The following is a 27,785-nucleotide window of genomic DNA, read 5'->3' as shown; positions in this document are numbered from 1 at the left end:
GGCCTAGTTCCGAGAGTGGAGTACGTTTACTAGGTAGATAGACGAGAGGCAAGTTTCGTGTATACACGATCCATTCTTCGAGACACGGGTGGAATTCGTGTACGAATCAGGCGACCGTTTCGATACGTCACGCTGTCGGATCCTAGGACCAGCGTAACGCAACGACGAGTTTATCTGCTGGAACATCTCTTAAATTTCTACCGTTGCTTTTTGTCAAGCCGCAACGTCGCCGGTTTGTATATCGCTGGTGGCTAAATATGTGGACTACTTGTTGAAACCTCCTTTCGTCGAACTATTAATGAGAAAGAAAAACGAACGAAAGCCTGTATACAAATCGTCAGATCTGTCACGTTCTTAAAACCATATATCATATCATTGCTCGTATCAAAAGCGATTATACTCGATAAATTGTAGTTTAGTCTTTTATCGTCATTTTTTATTATGCGAGAATTCTCTAGCACTTTTATTGCTGTCAGTTTTATTCTTATCAGTCAATTCTCTTTATTCTTATCAGCTCGTGTCAGCCCCGTTCGTTCTAATTTTAATTCTTTGTTTAAAAAAAAAATAATATGATTCGACGCGTCCATCGATAAACACTATTTAACGAAAGAACAGCGAATTCGCGTAACAACTCTGACTAATTCTAGTTACCATTGACTATTCGTAATTCAAAAGTACCGTTCACGATCACGTAGAGAAAATTCACATATCGACTCTGTTCATCCTAATTTTAACTATCTTCGACTGTTGACGAGTGGAAAGTACCGTTCGGGAAACAATCGTATAGCCCAATTCACGAACACACGAAAGTGTATCGAGTCCAGCTGACTGGAGCGCCGAGTCGAACGGGAGCGCATGCCGGGTCGATTTTGACATATTTCCCCGGATGACCTTGAATAGCCGAAGACGCCGCGACGGCCTAAGAGGATCGGCGCTGGAAGAAGGACGAGTGACGGTGGCGATAGTAGTTAGCGGTAGAAAAGAAGAGGGTGAACGAAGAAGGGAGAAGGAGAAGGAGAAAAGAGGGCCGGTGGAACGAGAGAGAGGAACGAAGCAGCCAGGAGGAACGAGACGAGGAAGGCCGATGATGGCTACGATGGTGATGGTCAGTGGTTGTATACCGGTTAAGCCGTTCAGTGCCAGGCCGGCGTCCGTCACGGTTAAACCTCGACTACTCGGTCGTTCGATCTCTCGTAGACCAATCGAATCCTCCGGGATTCCTTCCTTCCATCCGAGGATCGTCGCCTGGACCAAATCGATGCACCAGGTCATCCAGTCGTCCTTTAAACTGGTGCACCAACTTGGCCAATTTCAATTTCTTTCGAGAACCTATTTAGTTTCCTATCGAATTATATAGTGATACCTAGAGAATTCGATTCGTGACCCGTAACTGGATCAGTTTGATTGGTAAAAAAGAGAGAGAACGGTAATAATCGTTGGAATTTTATATGGAAGATTCTTGACCCGCAGTTATACAATATTTGTGATGATATCGAACGACCGTTTTCGCGAAGGATTCCTCGAGGCAGCCGTCGGAACTCGATCTACTGCGATCTAACGAAGACAGAAACCGTTCTCGACCCCCCGGAAATTAAATACAACGGTTCATCGGCGTGGATCTCGAATTCTATCCGCCTGAGTCATAGGCCTCTCCTTAGAGAGGAAGCGAATCTTGCATCAATCAGCGGTTCCTCTGATCCGATACACCTGGACCAAACCTTTCTACGTCACCAGTGATTCACCAGAAAGCAGATCCGAATGTGTACCAAATGTTCGACCTTCTAGGTCCGACATTGATCAGACAATTTCAAGGATCCTTCAAAATGGACATGTGATTAGGACATGTGAATGTGTGAAAGGACTAAAGAGAGACTCATCTAGAAACGAAGGAAGGAATTGGTGAAACATTCGGGGCGGTAGAGGTGTTTGAGAATGGCGAGTGACATGGCGATCCGCGGGTCATCGGGCAGCGGGAATCGAAGCAACCAGCCATCGGGATACCAGGATTCGGAGCGAGCGCGGATGAAGTAATTACGAGGACTGACCAGTCACGGACCAGTCTGATCCCACGGGAGATCCAGGTACTTCTTCCGCGTGTCTCTCATTCTTCCGTGCTTCCTTCAGAAAATCGTGTTCGTTCCTCGCGCTGCTGATCGAAGCTCAATACTCTCTCTCTCTCTCTCTTTCTCTCATTCTCGCGCGCGCGCGCGCGCCAACGTGCCGATCCATCGTTTCTCGCCTTGGTACAACTTCATCCGCAGCAAAGACGGAACACAAGCTGCGAACCGGACGGAATTCGATGAATCGGCCGCGATTACCCTCGCCTTCGCCACTGTTCCCACCTTTTTTAGGTGTCGTTAACCTTCCCTTCTTTTGGTGCTATAATAGTCGAATGTGATAAATATACTATCCTATTTTCGACAGGGCTAATTTGTGGTTGATATATCTACTAGTGAAGGTTTAGATAGGTTCTAGATGGAGTTTCACAGTTTTACGTACAGCTATAGGTGCAATATTTGATTGTTCGTTGGTGGTATAGCGATTCTTGTTTTCGATCGAAGCATGGCTAGAAAATGTATGATATATTTAATTGTAAAATCAACGGAAAGGTAGAGTTTATGTGGTTCGAACGACGAGACATTTTTGGTCAGATGAGGATTTCTGGTTATAGTCTTAACCTTTTTTCTCTCCCTTCAACTCGTTAACCGAAGAAGACTGGTTAACTTGAGCTATCTATCTTTTCAACATAATGATTTCTTTTGCTAATTTCTTTATCTGTTTCCTATATCCTCTGTCTTTCTTCTCTTTTCACTTGTCGCTTAGCTTCTGTTAAAAATACGACACGCGAAGAGAATCACAATGGAAAAGCAGCTATATAAGTACTAAACTATTGGTCAGGTTAATAAGACGGAAGAGCGACGATGTGTCTCGTAAAAGTAAAAGCAGAATAGAATGGGATACCGGAGGTATCGGCTAGACGTTTTGTCCTTTACGACGCAATCTTCTCGTTCGCTTATCTTGTAGCAGACAGGAGGGAAAAACATGGAAGATTATCAAGGAAAAAAGAGAGAAAGCGAAAGAGAGGACTGATTTTATCCGTGAAAGCAATTGCACGCGGCATACGGACACGATAAAGCTCGGGCAATTCCGCTACCAGTTACGAGTCCTTGATGGCCGATGCTACTACGATTTCCACGTTACCCGTGGCCACTCGAATACCGTAACGACGCCGAACGTGACTTCGATCGAAAAGTCGTCGTGATACGTCCTGTATCGTCAGGCTGCTCGTTTCCAGTTATCTATTACCGTTGTCATACTTCCGTAATACTTCTTCATTGGCCGTTAATCGCGCGTTCTGCCCTTAGGCCTGGTCCATACTGACGTTTTTATATCCTCGTGCTTCTGAGATTCGTTAATTTCTTACAAACAGGGAACTAGCGTAGATACACTGATATTTGTGCATTTACCATATCGTATGCGATATACAAAATATTTTGAAGATCGGTCTTCCGAGTCTTGTGGTAGGTTCGCAGTTACGTTTAAAGGAATTGTACTAGTAAGAGTACGATGGCCAGGTTTTTTAAATTCGTGTACGAATACAGGTAGAGTATAGACGTGTATATAGCACGTGATAAATCGAAAAGCTTGGTCTAGAAGAGCGGCAGAGATCAAAGGCAGCAACATGTTGCTACGAGCTGCAATCTTCTCTGTCCTCATAGAACTCCACTTTCATCTTCCGTGTTCCGATCGTACATTTATTTTACATGCTGCTCGGAAACACTCGTGACTCTATATAGCATCTTATATAGATATATCAAAACTAAAGATAACATCCTGCGATAACGTCCAACTTTTGAAAGACCAGATTGAAATCGAAGATTAACATCGAAGATTATCTCGATCGATAAAACGTGGAAATTGTATTAAACCTCGATTTCGATGTCGAAGAAAGCAGAAAGCGTAGAAAAGTAACGCCTCGGGTGAACTCGGAAGATGATTGGCAGTGGCTGGCAAGCAAAAGAGGAAAGTTAAACGCGCTCGTTGTCGTTTGGTAAATTGTTCATCGACTTTCGAACTAATTACACAGGGACGAGAGTAAATTTATGTTCCCATCGGTGTGAAACCGGCATTAGATACGAAAGTCTAGCTCGGGGGAGTCGAAAGAAAAGTGGTAGACATGCACGTTTATAGATAATACTGGATGCACAGTAAATTTGCCTCTGTCTTGAAGCGAGCTATCAGTTTCAATTGGCGTGTCGTATCGTGACCCGGCGTTTCTCCTTGCTCGTTCCAGTAGCCGAGTATTGTCATTATCGACCCGTTCGATGTACCGTAGCGTTGTTACTACGAATAAAATAAATGCTATTAGTTTAATTGTGTATAATAAATTGCTGATTCGTCGCTGATCTATGCGTTCGGACGTCCAGTAGCGTGACACTCTACATTTCTCATTCAAAGCCTGCGTCGAGTTCTATTTATACGGAAAGATATTCTGAATTTATACTTTATACGCTGCTGACCATAATTATTATGTAATTCCGTCGATAAGATTTGTTTCGTTATTTCTACACCCAGCAGTATCAAACGTGAAAGAATTTATTTTCTCCAATTTTTTTGTTTCGTCCAACGATAAAGCACATAAAAACTTTTAAACATGAACGTAGGTATTTAAACAACTAAAGTAGATAAATTCTGAAGCCCCAAAGACTCAGCCTATAAAATACATCTATCCATCTAAATTAGACGAACTCTGAAATTCCAGAAACTCGGCGTATGCGATAAAAGATGCACAAAAACAGGGTATCCTGTCGGTCCAACGAAGCGAAAGCTAGCAAATCAAGCGTGGACATTTCTGTGGACAGGTTGATCCTCGTATTCACCGATCGTCGTCCTCGATCAGTTCTGATCGATCGAACGACGTCGTCGGGGCGCGCGCCATCGATCGCCACCGTTTTATAGGAAGTTACCAGGGCGTTATCTCGCGGAGAACTCTGCGGCGCATTCTTCCTTTTTCCGTCGCGGTGCAACGGGATCCTGATGGCTTGATTTCGCGCCTATCGCGGCAAAAACTTCGAGTTATCGTGCGTTCCACCCGCAGAGGGGCCACCGTTTCACGAAGATCGTTGCGTAGCCGACTTGCTCGCTTCGTCTTCTATCATCTAAAAGAATTTATTGATCAATAAAACGTCTCCATTTAATGGGAGCCCCCGTTAATGAACGACATCCTGGTCAATCTTGAAATTTCACAGGTTCGACATACGTAAGATCCTTCGCGAGCTTATTGTGAACACGAGGGAACACGCGTGCCCGATTATTTTTCTCTTTTTCCGTTCGCGTTCAATAACTGGTTCTGTCTTGAGGTAATTATATTAGTGTACGCGTAACGGGAATTAAAGATCGTTGGGAGTACCTTTATTTTCGTTTTGCCAGGCTAGAGTAATAGAGACGCGTTTTAGGGAATGTGAAGAATGATTCATTGATAAAAGGAATGCAGATATTTGAGTATTTGATACTGCAATATCCGATAGCTGGCTATTTTTCTAAATAGAATCACAAAATGTACGAGCGAGCAAAGTTCCATGGCAATTAGAGATTCTCAGTTGAAAAGATTGCAAGGATTCCTCTTTAGGATTTTTTTCATTTTCAATCGTTTGCTTTCCTAATTTTCTCTTTTATAATCTAAAGTCTATAATCTAAAAGTTAAACTTGCATTGGTCACGGTCAATTCATAATGCAATTACTCGACTGCAAAAAATGTAAAGCATCCGAATAGCTACCGTAGAACTAAAGCAATGTAACAAAAATAATGCAACTATAATTTCTCTAACAGAATCTCCGAAAATCGTGGTAGTTGGAATGGATCGTTTAACGGGCAAATGGCCTCGGTAGCCAGAGATCGCGAAACAGTTTATTAGCCGGGCGTGCTATCTGGTATCAGGTAAGCGAGCTCCGATACCCGGTCGTAGCGAGCTTAGTGCCCGCGTGGCAGATTCGTACGCGTTCAGGTCGCGTTCGGTGTACGGGAAACTGGTCTCCGCGGCTCTCTATGAATAGAATTAATGGACGGTGATTCCGCGCTTAATCGATGCGAAAGAGAGGACTGCATGGATCGTGAATGACGAGCCGAGATGTTCGATATCGTTGGCTTCGCAAGAATTTTAATTATTGTCAGCAAACCGTCGTCCACCGCGACTCGAATTAGCAGCGGTGGCCTACGTGGTTCGCCGATAATCAACGATTTATCGTTCGATTCGCCGTCGATCGTCGGTGTCGTTGTCTTTGTATCCGAGATAACGCGTTCCCGAGTGTCGACGTCGTCGCCGCCGCCGCCACCGCCGCCGTCGTCGTTTGGCGAACAGTGGCAAGCAAAACACGCATCGATGCCTCCTGTACGTGCCTCGAAGGCCGCTGGCTTCTTCTCTCTTTCCGCGATTGAGTAACTGTACATCATCGACAACGTCTACGCCGTGCTCGCGTCCCGAAACGAACCGGGGCAAAAAGCGGTCTCGCGCGCCTCGCAAATAACACGGTGGATTATGAATACGCGGGGCAGTTTATTAAGAGACATAAATCGCGTAAAAACCACCGGCCAATTACGATTCGCTCCAATTCGCTCGGCATTCGCACCCTACGAGTCGATTAACAGTAGTTCGTACGATTTCTACGCGTTCAGCCCTAGACAAAAACTTTGTTTGCTCAGCCAATCTACCTGTTAAATAAACGCGTCTTCGAATATCCTCGATAAATAGTCGAATATCCAAGTGTTCGATCCTTACTCCTGGTCAGGTACCTTTTTCCTTGCCAGTTTCTCTTTCGTCGAAACGACTATTGTACTTTAATTTCGTTCTCGATTCAGGAATAAAGTACGAAGAGATAGAAGAGTTATAACGAAATGGGGAGGAAGGATTTGTTCGGATCAGCGTGAGAATGGACGATACGCGGGATAATAACGAGAAATCGTTAGTCGTGGCACACTCGAAAGCGAACGGCCTTTCCCATGGCAGCGGTAACAACCAAATTCCAGGCTGACGAACTCGCTTCTTCTTCTGTTCCCCTTAATCATCCTCCATTTCCTGCAAAGCTCTGCTACGCCCGCTTGTTAAAACTGCGCGAACGCCTGCAACTGAACAAGCCAGGAAAGACATAAATTAAATTACCGCGGAATCAAGCAGCGAGTCTATAGGTGGAATCATTCGCGAACTCGGAAGCCGATGATTTTCGCAAAGCATTACGGAAGAACGAACTTAAGAATGAAGGACAAAGAAAGGGATACATGATCCCTATTGAATATAGACAAATCGACAAATAAAAATTATTTTTGCTGACTTTTCGAGCAGATTAACCCTTTTCGATCTCAAATAATTCTCTTAAACGGATAAAATGGATAAATATAAGATATCCTTTGCGTGTGTTCAGACAGCATAAACACATCTTATGGTTGTTTTAACCCTTGAGTGACGTTAATCGTGAATTAACGTTAGAAGTGTATCATCGAACAATGAAAAAAGTCAAACAAATATAATGAAATATTTCAGTATCGTTTAATGTTAGATAACCCGGTATTAAATCTTCAAGCACATGACATAAATCATAAGTGCGAAATAATAACACTCGATGAAATAAAAATAGGGAACGTGTATAAGGACTGGGTGCCCCAGTGAAATGAAATGCCACGGTGAAAACATATTAAAACATCTCGTAATGGCTTCGGTTCGTAGACTCAACATCCTAAATCGTTTCATCACGGTTTGTTGCTCGCGATTTCTATCGAGATTCAACAAACCGACGAATAACACAGATGGATCAAAGGGATGAAGATATCTTCTTCGCTTCTGGAAGAAATTAAGATATTTCGTAATGTTTTCGATTCATAACGTCGAGACACTAAAAACCACCATTCTATCTCGATTCGTTGTCTGCGAAAGGATTGTCGTAAAATCGGTTGCTTAATCAGGGGCTAATTAATTTGACGACCGTGTCACGAGACGCGTACGAGCCGTGTACGGTATCAGATCGCTAATTGCAGTCCATCACGGATTATTAGCCAACGCATAATGACGATGTATAGGGGCGCAACGACAGCTTCTCAAACGGCAATTTGATTCTCCGTCTTCGTATTGCGATTTACGTACCAATTATCGACGATCGTTCTTCTTCGTTTTACGGTCTCTCATAATCAGGCTATACACCGTGGTATAAAAGTAACTTTAAGAAAAACTATCGAGTACCGCGGTTAACGAGAAGAAAATTCTTAGCAGCGTTTTAAATTTTATGTTGGATCGCTCGTACATACATCGTTCTATAAAATTATACAATATGCTTCATTTTTAAAGAAGTATCAGGGAAAAAAGTATGTTGCGGTAATTCTTTATTTGTTTTCTTAAAACATACTAAATTGTTATTACATACTAGCCACTTCGTAACTGCTATTCATAATCGCTATTATGAATAAAACATGACAGAAAATAATGGTTATTTTAATCTTTGGTGTTTTGTAACACGGTAATCGAGTGAAATGTGACAAAACGCCTCTACATAAACAAATGCCTGCTATTATTTCTGAAGAAATATAAAATTAAATCGTCCATTTCTCCAACATACGTACGCGTTAATTTTTCATAAAAACAATACCGACTTCTTAAATTACTTTACTTACCGATTGTTCACGCTATTCGGTCAGTCTCGAGTTTCAATCTTGTCTAGTTTTAGCTTTTGTCCTGCATACAGCAGGCTCGAATGTCTTAAACTAAATAGTAGCAAGTGGCCGTAATCCGATCGTAATTTCAATAGCTGACATTTTAGAACCAATGGCTGTTTCTCAAACGCGTTTTCAATCCCCTTAGAAACTCGCACCAAATTAGTCTTCTTTTTTATTTTCTCGTTTCATTTCCTCAACGATGCGCCATCGAAAAATGTTGATTAAGTTCGTCGCGGGTCCTTGCACATCGACATTGTCCCCGTTAGGTCCGGGGGCCGTTTAATTGGTCGGTTAGTAGGTTAATTGACGCGTTCTTTTCTCTCAATCAGCAGTGTATCAGCGCGTGTGGATAACGAGGTTAAATTGTAGTTGGCTCCTTCTTCAAATCTGATCTCGCACTATGCCGGCACAATGGAAAGGCGCGTTTAACCTTTGCGGACGACACCGGGTCTTCATGCGCGTTTCTGCGATTCGCGTAGAAATATTTCACGGTCGGGACGATTAACGTTGAAATGGGAACGAGTCGCTATGATAACCGCTACTCGTTACGGAACATTTCTTTGAGGAATGACGCGCCTCCGCGGGAATACGGTTATCGTGCAGGAACTCGCGGAAATTAGGATTAATGCTTCGGTAATGAATTATCAGGATGCACGTGAGGTGCCTTGAAAAGTGATGGAACATTCTATGGATTCATCGTACCTTATTAATTTAACATTAAATTTGAAATTCGATACTATAATTTATATCGAGATAGACTTTAATTAATATAGCCTGCAATAAAATGGATTTATTTACTTCCAACTGAAGTATAAATATATAAATTCATTTATACACGGTACATCAGCACTAGAATCAAATTGATCGTTAATCACAACACCAAACCGATCAAATTGATCAGAAACGAACCTTTTGTCCCGGCAATTATTAAAAATATTCAAGTCTTTTGGCACTATTCGTGTTTACGTTTATTCAGATAGAAACATGGTTACATATACTTATTTATTTCTTTGTCATACTATTTTAGTTTTTATTAACTATGTACAATATAACATATTCAAGTATATATTAAAAAGAAATAGTTCTTTCGTTGAAGAAAATATTATCATTGGTAGAGATGGTAGAGAAGCACACGTAAAAGTAGGAGTTCCAGAGTATGACTACTCCTGAGAATAACAAAAGAAAATTGTTATCGCAGGCTGTGGAAGATAAGGTTGCTCCTACCCCGGTTCTAGATCGAGGGCTCGAGTTTGAGGGCCGTTTTATGGTATATGAACGACTTGTCCTATGAGACAGTACAATACAATGGAGTGTGGACTGTAATACAAGTTTTGTAGCATACGAGAAAATTCATAGTTGGCTGAGTTCGTATAGTAACATTACCGAGCAGCGGCCATGGAATGGCCCTGTGACGTCTGTGTCGGAATAGAATGACAAGAGAAATGATCATGCTTGAAAACAGAGCCTAAGGAACATAGAAAAATTGTAGCAATTTAACCAAAATATAACTGCGCAAGTACAATAATTCACAGAAATATCAGTTCATAGAATTACTCGCATAGAATTACTTTGACTGTGTGTTGCTTCTAGTATTAAACGATTAAGAGTAATCATATTTAATATTCGATTTTAAACATTGCACGCGTATTTTCATACAGATTTAAAAATTGTTTCGAAGATGATTTCTAGAATGGTCATGGTTTTCATTTCGTAATTACTTTTTAGTATTCAATGGCGAGCTCGCGATCGGGAATAGGACGATTGTACCCTATTTGCGTTTATTTACGCCTGGCAGACAGGCCGAAAACGTTTGAGTATAAATTTTAATGGGCACATCGGGCCTTCCCCGCAGCTCGTTCACGAAAGCTCGTCACGTAGAGATCCCGGCACGTGTTTAGGAAGTCGCTAGAGAGCCACGAGCATTATGAAACCTCGTCGCGACTATGAATGTTAATGGAAGCTTGGCCGCGCCGACGTTTACTATCGCCGTTGCAGAAAGTATGTATAAACACAACTGCTGCGCCGAGTGCATCCGCGCCTCGATTTCACGACTGGCATGGCGTGTCCCAATGGTTTCGAGCGTTTCAAGAATTCACATTGCACCACGAGAACTTCTGCGAAGCATCCTTAAAATTGCACGCCGTGGTTTCATACTGCACGCGACCACGATTTACATCTTCAACGTCCGATCCTGATGAAATTGCACGCCGAATCCCCCGGAAAGATGCTTTAGATGCAATTTTATATTAAGCGGTCTAAAAACTTGATACGTGATAATTTTCAGAAGTTCTAAGGACAATGCCGATTTTTGACAGAGAGTATTTAATACTTGACGTTGAAAAGAAGGTTGAAATATAATTTAAAGGAATTGAAAGTAGTCCTCGGTTATAAAATTCGATCGTAACGCAAAGTAATTTACAAACTGGTTGAAAAATGGCCTACAGAAATTTTTAAATTGCCGTTGTATTCTGTAGCATGGAACGCTCGACGATTCTCATCTTGGAAATTTAATCCTGATGCAATTGCGCGCTGAGTGGTTTGCAAGGAAGGTCGAAGAATAATTTATAACATCGTAAGAATTTGAAGCGGATGCAATTTTGTAGCAAATGGAGTTAAAGGATGAGAATAATATTTGTAGAACTTCTAGGAATACTGTCTTTTGGTATAAAACGCTTCGTACTTTTTATCTTGAAAATTTAATTCCGATACAATGCTATGTAGCCTGAAAAAGAAGATCGAAGAATAATTTATGAAACTATAAAACTTTCATCCTGATACAATTCTCCGTAAAGTGGCGTAAAAAATTCTAAAACTATTATCTCTCTTTGATATAGAGTACTCGACATTTTTCACATTAAAGATTTAATCCTAAAGCAATTGCATAGCGAGTAGCCTGAAAAGGTCGAAGAATAATTTACCAGCTCGTTCCCATAAGAATTTAATCCCGATACTCTGTATTAAGTGGCTTTAAGTATCGGTAGACAAATAATTTACGAGAATTCCAAAGTTACTATCACACATATCCTATCGTGGAACGCTCGAGACTTCCCACGTTAAAAATTTGATCCTTATACCAAACGACTTGGAAATTGATGGAAGAATAATTGAGATAAATTCCACGAGATTAGACTTTACGATCAGATAAATCCGTTGGATCAGTAGGTCATGTGGTGCGTGTGCTTTTTGCTGCACACGGTTTCTCGTAATGTCTAGTCGGCCAGGAAACACCAGTCAGCGACAGTTTTATACTCTTTGCTTCTTGACCTTGCCCCAGAGAGGCCACCGATCGGAACACTATTCGAAGCATGTAAGGTAGAGCAGTAGTTTCTTTCCTCACCACTGGACGCTTAACGGTCTCGGTCCAGTCCGATCGAATCGCCTCGCCGTGTATCCTTAAAGTATCTTCCAGTAACCAACCTCGAAACGATCAACCTGTCCGATCGATCTTTAACCATTAAGTCCATCGATTATAAAATTCGTCCCTCTTCGTCTTCAAATATTCTTGCAATCTCCGCTAGCATCAACAGCCCTGATTTAATCCTGTACGCGATTCTTTTATACATTAAACTTAGGTATCTTAATCTTCTATGATTAGAATTTAATTGGAAGAATCCTAGTATCGAGTAAGTTCGATCTTTCCATCTTAAAAAATTACCAAAGAATATAAATAACGCAAAACTGCTGTTTCTTAGAGATAGTCGAATAGAAGAACGAAAATGGCTAATGAATATCGTATGTTGCGATGGTATTGTAAGATTAAGAGCGAATAACGAACACACCTTAAAAAGTGAAGGTACGGAGAAGATAATTTTTGTAAAAGCAAAATTTGTCTCGGAGGCAAAAGGTAGATTATGGCGAGGAAGATGCGAAGATCAATGGAATCGACCGTGAAAATTGTCTGCCGGATATGTTCCGCGTGCTCGCGGTCAGTCGAGTTCTCGTTGCCCTGAAATATGTGTCACTTTTTGCGGACGCTCGTGCGCCATGCGGGAGACGAGTAACACGAGACCACGGCCCAGTTCCTCTGCAACCGCCAGGGACACACGCATTCTGTTCCTCGAGCGTTCCTCTTCCTTCACTTTTTTTTTTCCTCTTCTCCTTATTACTCGTTCTATTGTCTTGGTCTTTCTTTTCCTATTTCCATTCTTATATCGGTCATATATGTATATATCGAGACGTCGTTGTAGCTGATAGAAAACGATTGTTTCGTACAAATCGCTAAATACGAAGCGGAAGAATATAAGAGTAGATAACAGTGGAATAAGTAATGTAGTAATTAATGGTATAAGATAGAAATAGTGACAAAACGAACCAAAGAAGCGGAACCGCTTGTATTCTGTAAGGAAAACAATTAAGATGTTATCCGATTGACGATGCTAAGTGATTTTGTTTTAATATTAATCGAGAAAAATAGTCAAAATGGTTCCAAAATAAACACAAATATTTCCAAATTTTGTTTTACCAGTAATATCGTTTGTTCTTATTTCCGTCTATTTCCGTATATAGTAGAAACAAGTCCCATCTCCATATGCGAGCTCAATCTCGCTAGTCGCTCCTATAAAAATTCAAATTTCGTCCAATATCGGTGACGGGTTGCGTAAGGAGCTCGTCCTGAGTCAGTTTCGTGGCACAGAACTTTCGTTTTCGTTTGATAGAGGACGCGAGGAAAAATAGAAATCGAAATTACGATTGCTGGAGAGGAAAAGATGATTTTCTACGAAGCAAAATGGAATGATCGGTACGTTTGGGAAACAAGAATAGTATTCCACGACGCGGTACTGTTTCATATTACCCGTTTCTTTTTCCCACATACCTACGAATCGTTCGTTTTCCATCGAAACTTTCTATTCGAGGATGTATGTTCTACCGACTTGGTGGGTGTCGATACTTGGCAAAGTTTTCTTATCTCGTAGAATGGAATTGGAAAATATTCCACAGCTCTCTTTTCTCGATATCTTTCAGCTTATTTTCCTTCGTTCAATCTTCATCTATTCTCAACAGTCTTCCCATTTGACTACGATTTAAGAAACTCGGAAATTTTACGTGAAAATTGTCAGGAAAGATATTAATTACCAAATTGTGGATTTTCGTGCGATTACATTTATTTATGTATTTAAATATGTGAATACAATTAATTATATGTAATATAGTATATATATATTATAATATGTAATATAATCATATAATTAAATGTGCAAAAATGCAGAAAATACACGTGACATGCGGAGGTATATAAAATATGCACGGTGTTCGTGTCGTAGTTATGAAATAAGAAGAAGCTAGTATTTATAAAAATATATAAACAGCAAGAACACCCAGAATCTACTAATTACGGATACTCACGCGTTCCACATAAAATCGGGAATATATTAAAACATCTTAGAACAAAGGAGCAATAAAAGTCACGAAGAAGAGAAAACAGCAACCATCGTGCAGTCTCAAAGAAATAATTCTTAGTCTGGCAAGTTCAAGCAAGGTAGTCGCCGCTTCCGGATACGAAATTGATGTTTGCATACCACTTCGGGGTTCGATCGTCGTCGCGTGTCCCTCGGTAGTGGTTTCCAGTGGCACAACCTGGCTGGCAAGTAGAATCAGCCATCATGCGTACGGCACACCGCATTTTCTCCTGCAAACAGGAACATCCTCAGACAGGGCTCGCGTGACCTCTCGTATTTCCAGGCGTTACCATGGATCAAACTACGAGATTACGAGCTTTCGAACCGCCTATCGACCGGTCACCCACGCACCAACCTGACCATTAGCACCGATAAATTATTCTACATCGTAACATTGCACAGTGTGGCATACAATGGACAAAAATCGATATAATCACTGGTCGATTTTGATCTTATTATTCGATGATATCGTCAGTCCGTAAGTACAGGTAATAGAAACGTAAACGGTAATTCTCTCGAAGATCAATAGAAGACCAGTAAAGATCGTTTGTATATCAAAGTCTAATCACTTGAAAATTTGCTCACTCGAGATTTTGAGCAGATATATGTCTGACAAAACGGAGGGTAAGATAAATGATTTCTACGTGACAACTACGAAGAAACGAAAAGACTGTTCCAAGCATCGGCACTATTTATTTAAACGTCATCGTATGTACTTGGACAAAGAAATAAATATTCAAAACATTTCAACCTAGTCAGGAAATAGGGAAAATAGTAGCAAAGATTTGATAAACAGATTCTTACTCGCGTCGAGTGAGTCATTTGATATCAAGTTCCTGTCCCGAATTCTCGTTCAAATGCCGTACTGTGCATTGTCTCGTAACTCTATTCCTCGGTCGACATAAAATGGCAAGGATTCCGGTTGCAGATAGTAATTGGACAAACTATTACATACATAACAAGATAGCGTTATTTGACTCGCATAATCTTCAACATCTTAAAATTGAATATTCGACATTGCATGGAATATATAATCAAACTTGCTGTACGTACATGTATATTGGCGTGGTCACTATTTTCCCAGAAAATTCTATATCTGGAGATCTCGAAACGAACAGAAGTTCGTTCGAAGATTCCATTAGCCAGTAAATGGAGTGTATAAAATGAGAGATGCCGTTTGAGATATAACGCTCATAAACCTTGACGCGTGAAAAGATGTTTTCCGTGGAACGTGTCATTGAATGGTCGGCACGCGATCACCGTTGGAAGCTTTCGCGACGCGCGATGATCGCGTAAAACGACGGCATAAATCAAGAGGAATCGACCCAGATGGGCAAGCTTTCTTCGAAAGCGTGGCCAACAATCGAACAGCGCCGGTTGATTTATGTGCCGTGAAACGTGTTGACGTGCGTTCAAGCCGACGCACGGCCGTTGAACGCGAATCAATGTTTTGAGACTAAACGATTCGCCGCGAGCATACCACCGTTTTCTGCACCGCGATCGCAAGCGTGATTCGCTTAAAATGATAATGAGCTACGGCCACGCCGAGAAATATCACTCTGGATGGACGCTCGTGGCCGTTAGACCGAGACCACTTTGCATTCGAGTACGTATTCACCTTTGGAAGGATCGATCGAATTTCAAAGCGTATCTCGGAAAAACGATCCAGCTTTAACCTTCCAGCCGCGAATCATTTTCATAGTCTACTGTATTAGAACTTTTATTGCCATACAACGAAAACGATAGGTGGAGAAAAAGGAAATATTTTTGTTCGTCGCGTGTTACGTTCTTCCGACCACGTTGTTGTAATCTGCGGCGTCATGGTCTACGGTATAAACAAAATATTTCTGCGATTTGATATTTGTCGAACACCGTTCGGAGCATGGAACAACAAAAAGCGTTGCTCGTATTTACTTCAGCGTGGACACGGCTTTAAACTCGTAGGTACGGTTGCTCGAGATCCTCGATAACATTCGCGGCACATTCTTCGCTGATGCTCCACTCGCCCTTCCCATTCAATCTTTCGAGAGGAAGAGAAAAATCGATTTCTCGCTAAGGGATACAAAAGCTTTCGCATCGGCGCGACGTGAATTTTTATCGAATATCGATTTTGCTCGGTTCGGCGGATCGTTCGCTCGGTCTGGCGTGTGTCGCCGTTGAAATACGAGACACGATAAAACCGCATCCGTCCGCTGGAACAAAAAACAGCGGAGATCATGGTCGGACTCCCTTCGCCGGGGAATCGGTGTCAACGAGACAAATTGCCTGAAAAAACGACCGAGAAAGCCCCGAAAGTCAGCCGGATGACCCGGTATGCGAAACCAGAATTCGGTAACAAGCCGCCTTCAGCCCCCGTCCTCTCTCTCTCTCTCTCTCTCTCTCCGACTGTAATCATCGAGTTTTTCTCCTATCGGTCAGGCTGCACCTGCTACTGATTCAATTACGTTCGCACGATGTACCCGGCGAGTTCGCAGGTTTTGCGATCCAGCAACAAGGGGCTGTAACTTTGTTCCGAAATCGGATTGTTAGCGAAACGTGAAGAAAGGAAGTAGAGTGGATATAAGGGAGAAGAGTGCGGTATCAGAGAGCGTTTCTTTAGATTCAGATGGCTACTTGGAACTTCTTTCGAGGTTGTGAATGTTGTTGAATGAAAAGAAGGATCGAGCAGCAAAGAAAGTGTTTTTAGCCTTTTCACGTTTGATGTTATACGTACGCAATTATGTAACACTGAAGAAATGAAACAGTTGGTCGAATAAATTGAACAATTGTTGGGATATACGAAACAACAAAACCATAAAGTCGATATCGTAAGAAACAACTAATAATTAAACATTTTCGATTTCTTTATTTATATTCTTCTGTATTTACATTTTTCTTTATTACATAATCCTTGTTATCTTACTTAAGTTCCTCGTCCTTTATTATATAATTCCTTTTTGCTAATTTACATACACTTGTGACTAGGAACTGCTCGAAATGGGCATTCACAAAGGAATAGTCAGAATTTCAGTACGAAGCGGTTTCCCTCGCTTGTATAACAGCGTTCCGCTGCGATTCGCGTCGGGCTGGAAATCCTGTTAAATCAATACCCTAATTGACCGAAGCGACTCGTGTGTAAACGCGCGTGAACGCGTACGCACGCAGCGCCGTTTCGCGTAATATTCAAGCAAGGATCTTCACAGCGTGGAAACATGGCCAGCTGGTCGCGATCGTGCGTTACACCATATCTCACGGTTTTACTACCATGCTGTTTCATTTATTTGCATAATAGCCGCTGATGACTCGTCGTAAAGACGCGATGCAAACGCATAGACCTCGCCCTCTTTCGTTCCCTCTTGTATCTTTCACTTCCATTCATATTCATCCTTTTTCCATAGTCAGGCTTCGCCTTCAACAGAATATTTCGATTCTCTTCATATTGCATTTACCTTTTACATCGACAAATTTTAATATTTTCCTTTAATCACGATTCTCATTCAGAATGACAACAGGGTCGAACTTGGAAGACAAAACAGTCGCTGACTCTTACGTACACTCGATACCACTTTAGAATATAAATATAAAGTTTCAGACGAATAAAATGAACTTACCACTTGAGTAGCTACACTCCAGCGAGTTTTCTCTAAGAGCCACTCTATATCACAGTTCGAAGACAGAAAATCGATCGACTCTTGGCGTACGTCGTACGCACCTGGTGCGTCGTATTTATCACGATCAATACTTATTAATCGAGAGTCGATTTAATTGAATCTCTGAAGACCCCACCCATCGCGAGGTAAGAGAGCTTGGGGAGATACATCGATTTCCCTCGCGACTACATACTGACCTCTTCGTCGCGATATTACGCCGCATTAAATTCAGGTTAGCGCGCTGGGGGACTCATAAGACGCGGACGCAAAAATTATGAATCCCGTGAAAGGTTTCTAGTACAAAGGCACGGCTGAACGGTCCAGTGCAATCGCACATTTCATTAAACCGTTACAGTGTGACGAGTTCTTTCGCCCGGCACTGTAGAAAGGCGCGCGAACAACGATTGTTCCGCCATTCCATTTCGTTCCAGTGATATAACATTATGAAAAACCAGACGCCGAGAGACTTTAAAATTAAATCATTGAAACTCCATTTTTCTCTCGTTTTTGGTTGTAAAATGTAGTAAGATAGGATTGTTCGAGTCACCTGTGTTTCAACGTCTTAAAATTCAGTCTTGATCTTTAGGCAGAATAATCAAACGTTTTGTATGTTATGAGAGCAATTAATCTGAAATGATAAGGAAAGGAGGAGAAAATATTCGCGTACCCTGTGATAACGTTAGGCAACCGAAGCGAGTTAAACCGAAGACGCAAATACCTCTCCATAAACACGGTCGTTAATTATATCTTATACTACGAAGGCTATTTTTCGATACGGAAAAACGACGAGTTCGCGAAAATCCAGGTCGAAGCATTAAAACCAACTTACGAAGGAGTTGAAGCTATTAGTTGGGAAATTAAGAAATTACTGAAGAACGAAATTAAAATTCCTCTAAATTCTACGATTAATTCCTACGATATATAAGCCACGTGGAGGACAAATTAAGGAGGAATTTGTTAATTATTTTGTTTCTCAGACATTAGATTTAAATTAACTTTAAATTACATAGAAATAGAAAACTTGATAATATAAAATTTAAAATTATTCAATGTAAGATGAAGAGTGTGAATTATTATGTAGCATATTTTTCTCCTATCACTTCGCATAATGTAGCCTACAAAAATCATACAATTCGACTTCGCTCGATTTCTCGCATCGAGAGCGAAAATGTGACCTAGGGATCGTACTTTGGCACGGTTCCAAGGCACGCGAGGAACGTGAGGCATTAGGCATGCTTATTAGTAACAGAAACTGAAGAGAAGCGACAGAAGGAGCCTCGTACACGTATCTGCACGCGCGCACCTGTATGCAGCGGTGCATCGGAAATCGCCGGAGCTGTGGCATAGGCAATAACGCGAGCCATACAGGTGTAACTCGGTCCGTGGATAACTGGACGCACACGTAGCCGCGTCCCGATGGGATTAGACGAAGAGTTTTGCAACTGTGCCACCGGTAGCCGGTCGCAATTTGCATGATTTCCGAAGATTAACCTTGCAGCGCGCGTAACAATGCCCTCGAGCTAGAACTGCGCGTTTTCTTCATGGAAGGATTATATCGTTTCATAGCCGCGACGAGAAACGTCGATACACGGCTGTCGCGTATTTCCACGACGAAGAAATAGATGAGTCGAACAGGAAATTGGAAACACGCGGAGGATTGATATTCTATAGCTGTTGAACCAACGGCATCGATGAATAGTTGCTTGATTCGCGTAAGGTTCGGCTTCTTCAATCTTGCGGATTTTATACGGCAAGAAAGAAAGGTCATTCCTTTTTGTAGCGTTGATTTGTCCTCCTTCGGTTCTGCCGATGAAATACGCGTTTTGCGACGGAACCTTATTCGTTCGTTCATTGAGAATTGAACGTGAATCATGTACCCGGGCAACGAGATTCTGTAATTTGTAAAAGGTAGAGTTGATCATTCAGCTTCTGAGAGGCAGATAAGTAACGTAATATATTTCTAATGATTCTGATTTCTGATTTCAGGGATCAGGATGCGGTGGATCGGTTACGTGGCCACAATTCTCTGGTGGTCGGGCATCGCCAGGTCCCTCAGTACGCTGAATCGAGGTCACAGTCAGTAATACTCCTTTTGGTGGTTTTAAACGCGAGTATTTCAGTAGCCGGCGCGTTCCTTTCCTCGTGTCTCCCCGAGCTGACTTTCTTGGCTGGACCACTTCCTCGCTCGAGACTCTCTCGCATGCTTTCGAACCAGAACTGGCCATTAATCGGATTCCCTTCGTTTTAATGCTATGCCTGACGTCCTGCGCATTTAGATCATTCTCTCTCTCTCCCTCTCTCTCTGACTCTGTCGATTTCCAAACAGTAACATTTTCCGATCGAAAATACACACTGCGACTTCAGACGGATACTTATCTTTTTTATTTAAGTAAAAATGGCTAGTTTTGACTGCAACCCTTCGTCGTTAAACGTTCTCCACTCTCCATCTTCCTTTCCTCTATCTGTTCGAGACCTGTTCCTCTTTCTTTATTAAGACTCCTCTAAAATGTGTAAAACAGCTAATTGAACAAGGAACTCGGTCAAGGTGCAGTCGGTCGTCTGCTTCGCGGCCGTGGGAAAAGAAAAGCGAACAAAGGGGGCGACTTTCATCTTCCCTGTGTCCTGAACAACCACCAGAGATACGAAATAAGACTGGAAAAGTCTTCCACTTCTCATTAACCCTGCACTGTGCACCAGAAAATCTGCACGTCTCATTTCTGCACTGGTACTAACGATAATTGCGCTGGAAAATTAATGTACCGTATGCCGTACCATTTAAACTGTCTACAGAAGTATGATAAATTCAAAGTATTCACCTCGACGACTTTCCTTATCCGCTCGCGATATTAATAGCAAATTAATATCTTCTGCTACCTTAGCGATGGTAACATAATATTCCTATCCCCGTTTACCAGCTGCATTATGTACACAGTCATAACGAACGTGAACGTAATTACCGTACCAGTACCATGCTACCCGCCTCTACGTTGCTAAACAACGAGCTTTAATATCCGTCTTTAATTACTACCCGGGACAATGCGGAAAATCGTGCGCCAGCAAAAGAGACTGATCCTCTATCAACCACTCGCGGCACAGAAACCAATGTTCCGTTTCATATTTTCAACAGACAATTCAGTCAAGCATTCTCGCCTCTTTTCTACATCCACAGAGGTGTCACGGATGGTCCATGAAAGTTTGAAGCTTCATGGTATAATCCAGGATCCAAAGGACGTCGCGTAAAGTAGTTTTGGTGATGAGGTGGTGAAGCTTTAGAGAGTGTTGTTTGTCATAGTATGATATTATAGAGATCTAACTTGTAGGAGAGTTTAGTTATTAATATTGGCATGGTTTATCGTTGTTTTCGCGATGGATATAAATTTTACGTAACGGAGAACGTGGAACGAAAAATATATACGTACGGCCTAGCTGAAAAATGTTTGTCTGAAGACTTCTGAACAAAAGTATATTCGCGTATATTTTTGATAGAAATACAATCAAGCGTTCTATCGTTTCACCGTAACAAGATAGTTGAAACCAAGTCGTCTATTTCTTACGATTCAAGCCCCTGCAACTATCATAGACAATGTCCTCTGATCCATGGGACTGTACGTCTTCGCTATCGGCCATTGTTTCTCCCCACGAAGACGAACGAACGTCGACCACCGATAAAGTTTTTCTTTAATTAACGCGGTAACGTGGTATAGGAGAAAGCGAGACCGTGAAGGTAGAGACCGCGACAATTTACGTCGGTTTACGCGCTCTTACTGTCTCGGTTAACGACCTGGCCCAGGTCTACGTACTCCCGTACACTTCGACGATCGACCACACGCTTTTTCCTTGCTTCTTTCCTTTTTTGTTTTTCTTTTTTCGCGTACGTCCCTGACTTCACGTGACTACGAGCACTCCAAGAGGATCACGGCGCACTTTCACCAACCAACGAAAGATTCTATCGAAGGTTGGGCACGTTAACGACGCTCCAATTACCGAACTCGATTCTGTCTCAAATGGTACCAGGTCCTTTTAATTAGCGATTCGCCCGAAATCCAAAGAAGAATCGCACGGTGTCGAAGAACTATCGATCCAGTTAGTCCTTGAACGAGAGAAACGATTATTCCTCGAACAGCGCGACCTCGCAGGTCCCAGGATGCCTGCGTTAATTATAAAGCTTCGTTGGTACGATATCGAATGAGTTAAACAGTTACTCATCACGCACCACGCGGTTGCGAGATATAGGTCAACAGGCGCATCGTTGAAAGTTTAGTTTAACGTGTTCGAGATAAGGAAATAAGCGTCGATTGAGTTCGTGAGCTATTCTCGTTAGCCAGGCATTAATATAATAGATCGTTACGGGTCATTAAGATCGATTCTAATTTCGATGTAAACATTGCTATTAGAAGGATTTAATTGTCCGTTTATTGGCCTACTTCTAATCTTCGTTCAGACGCGCGATACACGTGTTGGAATAAAGAAAAATGCATAGAATCAAAATCTATCGTGAAAGTTATCGACTTGACGTTACTAATCTATAACAGAAATCACGTTCCTTTTCCTTCTGGTTGATATTTGACACAAATTCGTCGTAGAGGCTTGACAGAGCAGTCGATAAATGTCACGAAACGTGTGAAATAACATTGTCTATCTCCGCTGTTTCATATCCTTCCATGTTCACCTAGAATACAATTCTCCAAGGTAGAATAATCGATTGGATGACGCGGGATGACAGGATGATAAAAGCTCCCAGAACGTCTCAAAGTCTAGATCCAAGATACTTGGACCGTTTCCTAACTTCGTACAATGCTAACCAGAAAGAAACTTGGGAAAAATTAAAATATGGTACCAAAGATGCCATCATGTATGCGTAGGTTACAAAATCACCCCGAAACCCTGTCGAGTCCCCGGGCCAGAGTCCAAAGAAGGCACGTGCATGTTCGTGTGGGAGTGCATTAAATCAGAGGGCACGCACGTGGGCGTGTGCGTGGACACGTTCATGTTCGGCAGCTGTTGTGTGCACAATACGACAACGAACGCGATCACCGCGTCCAATCTTCAACACCACCAACATCAGTACCATCAACACGCTTCATCCTCTTCATCTGATCCATTGAGACCAACCCTAGCGGAGGCACTGGGCAACGAATCGACCAGGCCGACGTTGACCTCCCTCTCCAGCTTCCTCGTCACGGACTCGAGCACCGCTAGACCGAGTCACCATCCATCCGAGACGCCGGTGTCTTCCGGAGGGTCCAGCAGACCGCACAAACCGCTCTCGGCCGGTTCCGCTAGGCCGCTGCAAAAAAGACCGCACGCGAAACCCACGTCCGATCACAAGGACAGGATTCAAACTTCGGCGGTGCCTGCCTCGTCGAATTTCTGGGAGAAGGGCTCTCAGAGCACGAAGAGACCAGGTTCGTCAGAATCTTGGGACAAAGGGTCTCAGAGCACCAAGAGACCTGGATCTGGATCATCGGTTCATTGGGAGAAGGGATCTCAAAGTACTAGGAAACCTGTATCCTCGGATCTGTGCGAGAAAGGATCTCAAAGTACTAGAAGACCTGGATCCTTCGATCTGTGCGAGAAGGGATCTCAAAGTACTAGGAGACCTGGATCTTCCGAGCTTTCGGAGAAGGGATCTCAGAATACTAGGAGACCAGGATCTTCCGAGCTTTGGGAGAAAGGATCACAAAATTCGAAAAGACCTGGAGGTGTTTGGGAGGATAGTAGTCAGAATACGAAGAGACCTGGTCATCATGACTCCTTGAATATTCAGAAGACAAGACCGGAAAGTGGTCAGCATACAAATATCAAAGAGAAAGATACGACGCACGGAAGTTTTCAGAGTCATCTTCAGGGATTCAAAGATAAGGTGGACACTGGACACAATACGTTGGTGATTAGATTACCGGCGAAGGAACATGCTTCCAGCGAAGGTGAAGGTATAAGGCATAATAGGCCTAACAACCAAAGACCGTCCGAGTCGAGACCGGATGATAGTAAGACCGGGGATGCTGATTTGAGCGTGCAAGAGTCGATACATAGACCCAGTGTTAATTCGGTCGATGAAAATGTGAGTATTTGGTAATAACGTTCAAAAATAACTGTTCTTATTTCGGGATCTTTATATAATACAATAGAACGTATACGATTAATGAAACTTTACAAATTACAAATTACGAGTTAGTAGTATTACAAGTTGTTAATATTATCTAACAAATTCGAAATATGTAAATTTCGAGGGACTCGAATTAAAAATAAAATTCAGAAATGTTTTATCTTCCATCCAGGAATCTGTCAAGGACCCTCATCCAAGCTTGAACTTCATTCATACGGAACGTCCACAATGGGCGACCAAACCAGTATCCCCGAAACCTACAACAGACTTCTCGAAACCATATTTTTCAATAAAAACGACCACCACCTCTCGACCGATTCTGATGAACGATCAGCCAGATACCAGGCCGAATTTCATCTCAAAACCCAATAGTCCGAGCACGGTTACGAAAACCTCCACCACTGTCAGACCGACATATTTCAGTCAACAGTCCACTACCAGGTATTCGACTATGTCTTTACGTGACTTAAAGCCTTAGCTTGAAATTTTAATCGAAAATTCTTTTTGTATCATTTCTAAACGCTCTAAAAGTATATAAAATTCACCTGAAGACTTTCATTGTGAATTTATAATGTATTATTAATGCGTATAACAATATGTTTCAATGTTTGTAAATGCACAAGCCATAAATTCACCTACAGAATTTTATCATCAGATGCCCTATGAATATGGCAGAATAATATTTCAAAGTCCGGAAGCATAGATTTTCCTATTAGAATGTGTGATCTTAGCCACAGCTTGCCCTGTGTGCCGATCTTCTCCCTTTGAGCCCCTCGATTAAAGTCTAATTTCAAATTTATCAACTTAGTCCATAAGTAATTAGAACAATCGAGCGAAACGACGGTATTCGAGCGCCAGCTTCAAGCTTTTCTTTCATTCTAGCGCAGCCGGATCCTTGCCACAGACCTCTCACTGGCATGTGACCACAGAGCCCGTGTTCGTCACGAAGCAAAGACCGTTGTCGTCCACAAAGCCGATGGGCTCACCCGAGACTACTAAACCTTTGACCAGCAGTTCGCATTTCTGGTCGGAAAACAGTTGGACGCCGCCGAGACCGTCCTTGAAACCGCACTGGACTGACAATCCTAGCCTTCTTCAGAACGGACCCGAAGCATTTCCACCGCGGCCGAGTTTCAAACCGACCGAACCGCATGAAGTACGTCCAGTCACTTGTTCATCATGTCGAACTCCTAATCTGTTTAATTTAAAAATATGTGCAAGTTGCAGTTACGGATAATCTTTATCAAAATATCAGAGGAATAACACGTCATTCTATCGATCCTATAATTACTTTTTCACCTGTTTTCACTTAATTGCTGCAATAGAATATTCCATAGTAGAGATCTTTTAATAACTTTGTCCAGTGTTGGCAACTATTTAAATAAGGAATCGACTCGTGGCCAATTAACAAAGCGCTATCGTATACACATGTTAGATCGTATCAATGTAATACATAATTAGTTTACAATTCATAATATTCGTAATGTATTCATAATTTGATGTGTTCATAAGATCGTGGAATTCTTAAATAACCCGAGGATCCTCGGTTCCTCGCCGCTGCCACGCTGCTCATGATCACGAACACTTCTTCCCCTTCCGTGTCTTATCTAGAGATTAGTTCTCCTCTAAGCAATAGCTTCATCTTGTTGTATCCTCGATCAGGAATATACTCTCTGTACCCCGCGGTACAATTAGATTCTATCGGTATTCGTCATAGGAAAAACACCGTTTCGCTAAACGAAAGAAAACATAGCGCGACTTTTTGTCAAAGATTACTGTTAATCGCAACAAAAGAACGGCGGATCGGCCTTCTGTTCGATTACACAGTCCATCGAACAGCATGATACAAAACGAACGAAGAACTCCATCTACCATCTTAGAAAACTCATATTGGCTTGTGCGAAAAATTTATTGACAAAATTGAACGATATTATGTCTTTATAAAATTCGTATGTCACTAAACAACATATATATACTGTTTCTTTATGATCATTGATTCTTTCTCACATATAGAACATTAAGAAATTGCAACACCGCGCTTAAAATACTCGGATACCCAATCCAACTAATATCGTATGTTTCTTTTTGTATAGAACACGGAGTTTCATAAACCGCTTGGCGCAGCACACTACATCACCACGTCTCACTTTGAGACTTCTGCTAGGCCTAGACCCACAAAGAAGACCACCACTTCTACGACAACTACCACTAGCACCACTACAACCACTACCAGTACAACCACGACCACGACCACCACGACCACCACGACCACTCCAAAACCTGACACGACAGTGTCTACGACCGAGGCAGTCGCGAAAACTGGATCGGTGTTAACCGTGTCTGCCGCGACTGAAAGCAAGGGTATGCAGTGCGGAGTACCGCCCCTGTTTCCAAGACCGGAGACTAGGATCGTTGGAGGCAAGGACGCACCGTTCGGTCGATGGCCTTGGCAAGTATCTGTTAGGCGTACTTCGTTCTTTGGCTTCTCCAGTACTCATCGATGCGGAGGAGCGGTGCTGAACGAGAACTGGATCGCGACTGCGGGACACTGTGTAGACGAGTGAGTAATATTCCTCGTTCTATTATTAGAGAATTACGAGCTTCTTGCAACTTTTCACGACGATCGAGATGTCAGGTTTTTGATTTTTCCGAAAGCAATCGTGCGAAGAGCGTTACACTTTTGCGCCAATAATTGAATAATTTAATAACGCGATAGAATTTCTCAGAAGCAAGCCACGTAAAAATAATTCAGAACACTAATTTCAAAATTTGTCAAAAAATTGTAGAACGAAGATATCGAAAAGGAAAATCTAAGATCGTTGGTCGTGAGGAACAACGCGATCGAAGTACATAATCGCTTTCTGTTACGATTACGCTGCTCGTACGTTAGCGAATGCAAATGTTGCCGCTTCTCGTATAGAAAATAAACCTCGATTAACCCGAATACAGCTTACCAGTTTCTTCCAATAGCCACTAAAAGGAAAAACGAAACAAATATTTGTTATCGATTCTGTTATAGCTTGCTGACCTCGCAGATCCGGATTAGAGTGGGCGAATACGATTTTTCATCTGTGCAAGAACGATTGCCTTACGTTGAGCGTGGAGTTGCGAAGAAGGTGGTGCACCCCAAGTACAACTTCTTCACTTACGAATACGATCTGGCATTGGTTAGGTTGGAAAGTTCATTGACGTTCGCACCGCATATTTCGCCGATTTGCTTGCCAGCCACTGACGATCTTTTGATCGGCGAAAATGCGACTGTCACCGGTTGGGGAAGACTGAGCGAAGGTGGTACACTGCCTTCTGTGTTGCAAGAGGTAAAATTGTATGAAGATTGTCAAGTGTAAGCTACAACAATTTTAGAGGTTCCATTGGCAGTATACCACATTTTAACAGAAGATTTGTAATGAGTTTGCGGATTTGTAGATAAATTTATACTTCTTTATTAACATAATTAATGATACGAAACTTAATCCTGCTGTAGTTTTCGAATATTTGTCTTATTTTTATTTTCTAGTACTTGCTTTGAATAATTTGTATATTAAGTACATTAAGATAGATACGAAATTGTTAATTTAAAGGAGGGTTGCGTATCTATTACAGGTTTCCGTGCCCATAGTGAGTAACGATAGGTGTAAGTCAATGTTCCTGAGGGCTGGGAGACACGAGTTCATACCAGATATTTTCCTGTGCGCCGGATACGAGAGTGGAGGCCAAGATTCTTGTCAGGTACCCTTTTAAATTCACTATTCATTTTATATTTTGCACTTTATATATATATATTCTATCATTTAGTTTACTATTTTTCTGTATATATATATTTTTTATTATCCAGAAATAATATCCAAGATTCCAGTTGTCCCACCAGAACGGGAATGTATGAATATTCTTTCAAATATTAGATTCGTATTAAAATTGATATTGTTCTGAAAGCAAACAAATTTTTGTCGTGT

The 27,785-nt window shown here is 41.9% G+C and overlaps 1 protein-coding gene across 5 annotated transcripts in view; it reads left to right on the top strand.

Annotated features, from left to right (window-relative positions):
- LOC139991137 (uncharacterized) overlaps positions 1–27,785 on the top strand; it is a 57,751-nt gene that overhangs the window by 28,835 nt on the left and 1,131 nt on the right. For 2 of the 5 annotated variants that reach the window (XM_072010994.1, XM_072010993.1), the window contains 7 exons: positions 19,710–19,799; positions 22,586–23,787; positions 24,005–24,273; positions 24,715–24,988; positions 25,926–26,392; positions 26,852–27,149; positions 27,436–27,561. In XM_072010994.1, coding sequence (XP_071867095.1) covers positions 19,718–19,799; positions 22,586–23,787; positions 24,005–24,273; positions 24,715–24,988; positions 25,926–26,392; positions 26,852–27,149; positions 27,436–27,561 — 2,718 coding nt within the window. In that variant the 5' untranslated portion in view covers positions 19,710–19,717. Of the gene's footprint in view, positions 1–1,131; positions 2,082–19,709; positions 19,800–22,585; positions 23,788–24,004; positions 24,274–24,714; positions 24,989–25,925; positions 26,393–26,851; positions 27,150–27,435; positions 27,562–27,785 lie in introns of those variants that run through there. The other 3 variants (XM_072010998.1, XM_072010995.1, XM_072010996.1) reach the window with 3 other exon arrangements.

Source organism: Bombus fervidus, chromosome 9 (assembly GCF_041682495.2).
Source record: "Bombus fervidus isolate BK054 chromosome 9, iyBomFerv1, whole genome shotgun sequence".
NCBI lineage: Eukaryota > Metazoa > Arthropoda > Insecta > Hymenoptera > Apidae > Bombus > Bombus fervidus.
Note: the sequence above shows the minus strand (reverse complement) of the source record. Positions and strands in the feature narration are given on the sequence as shown.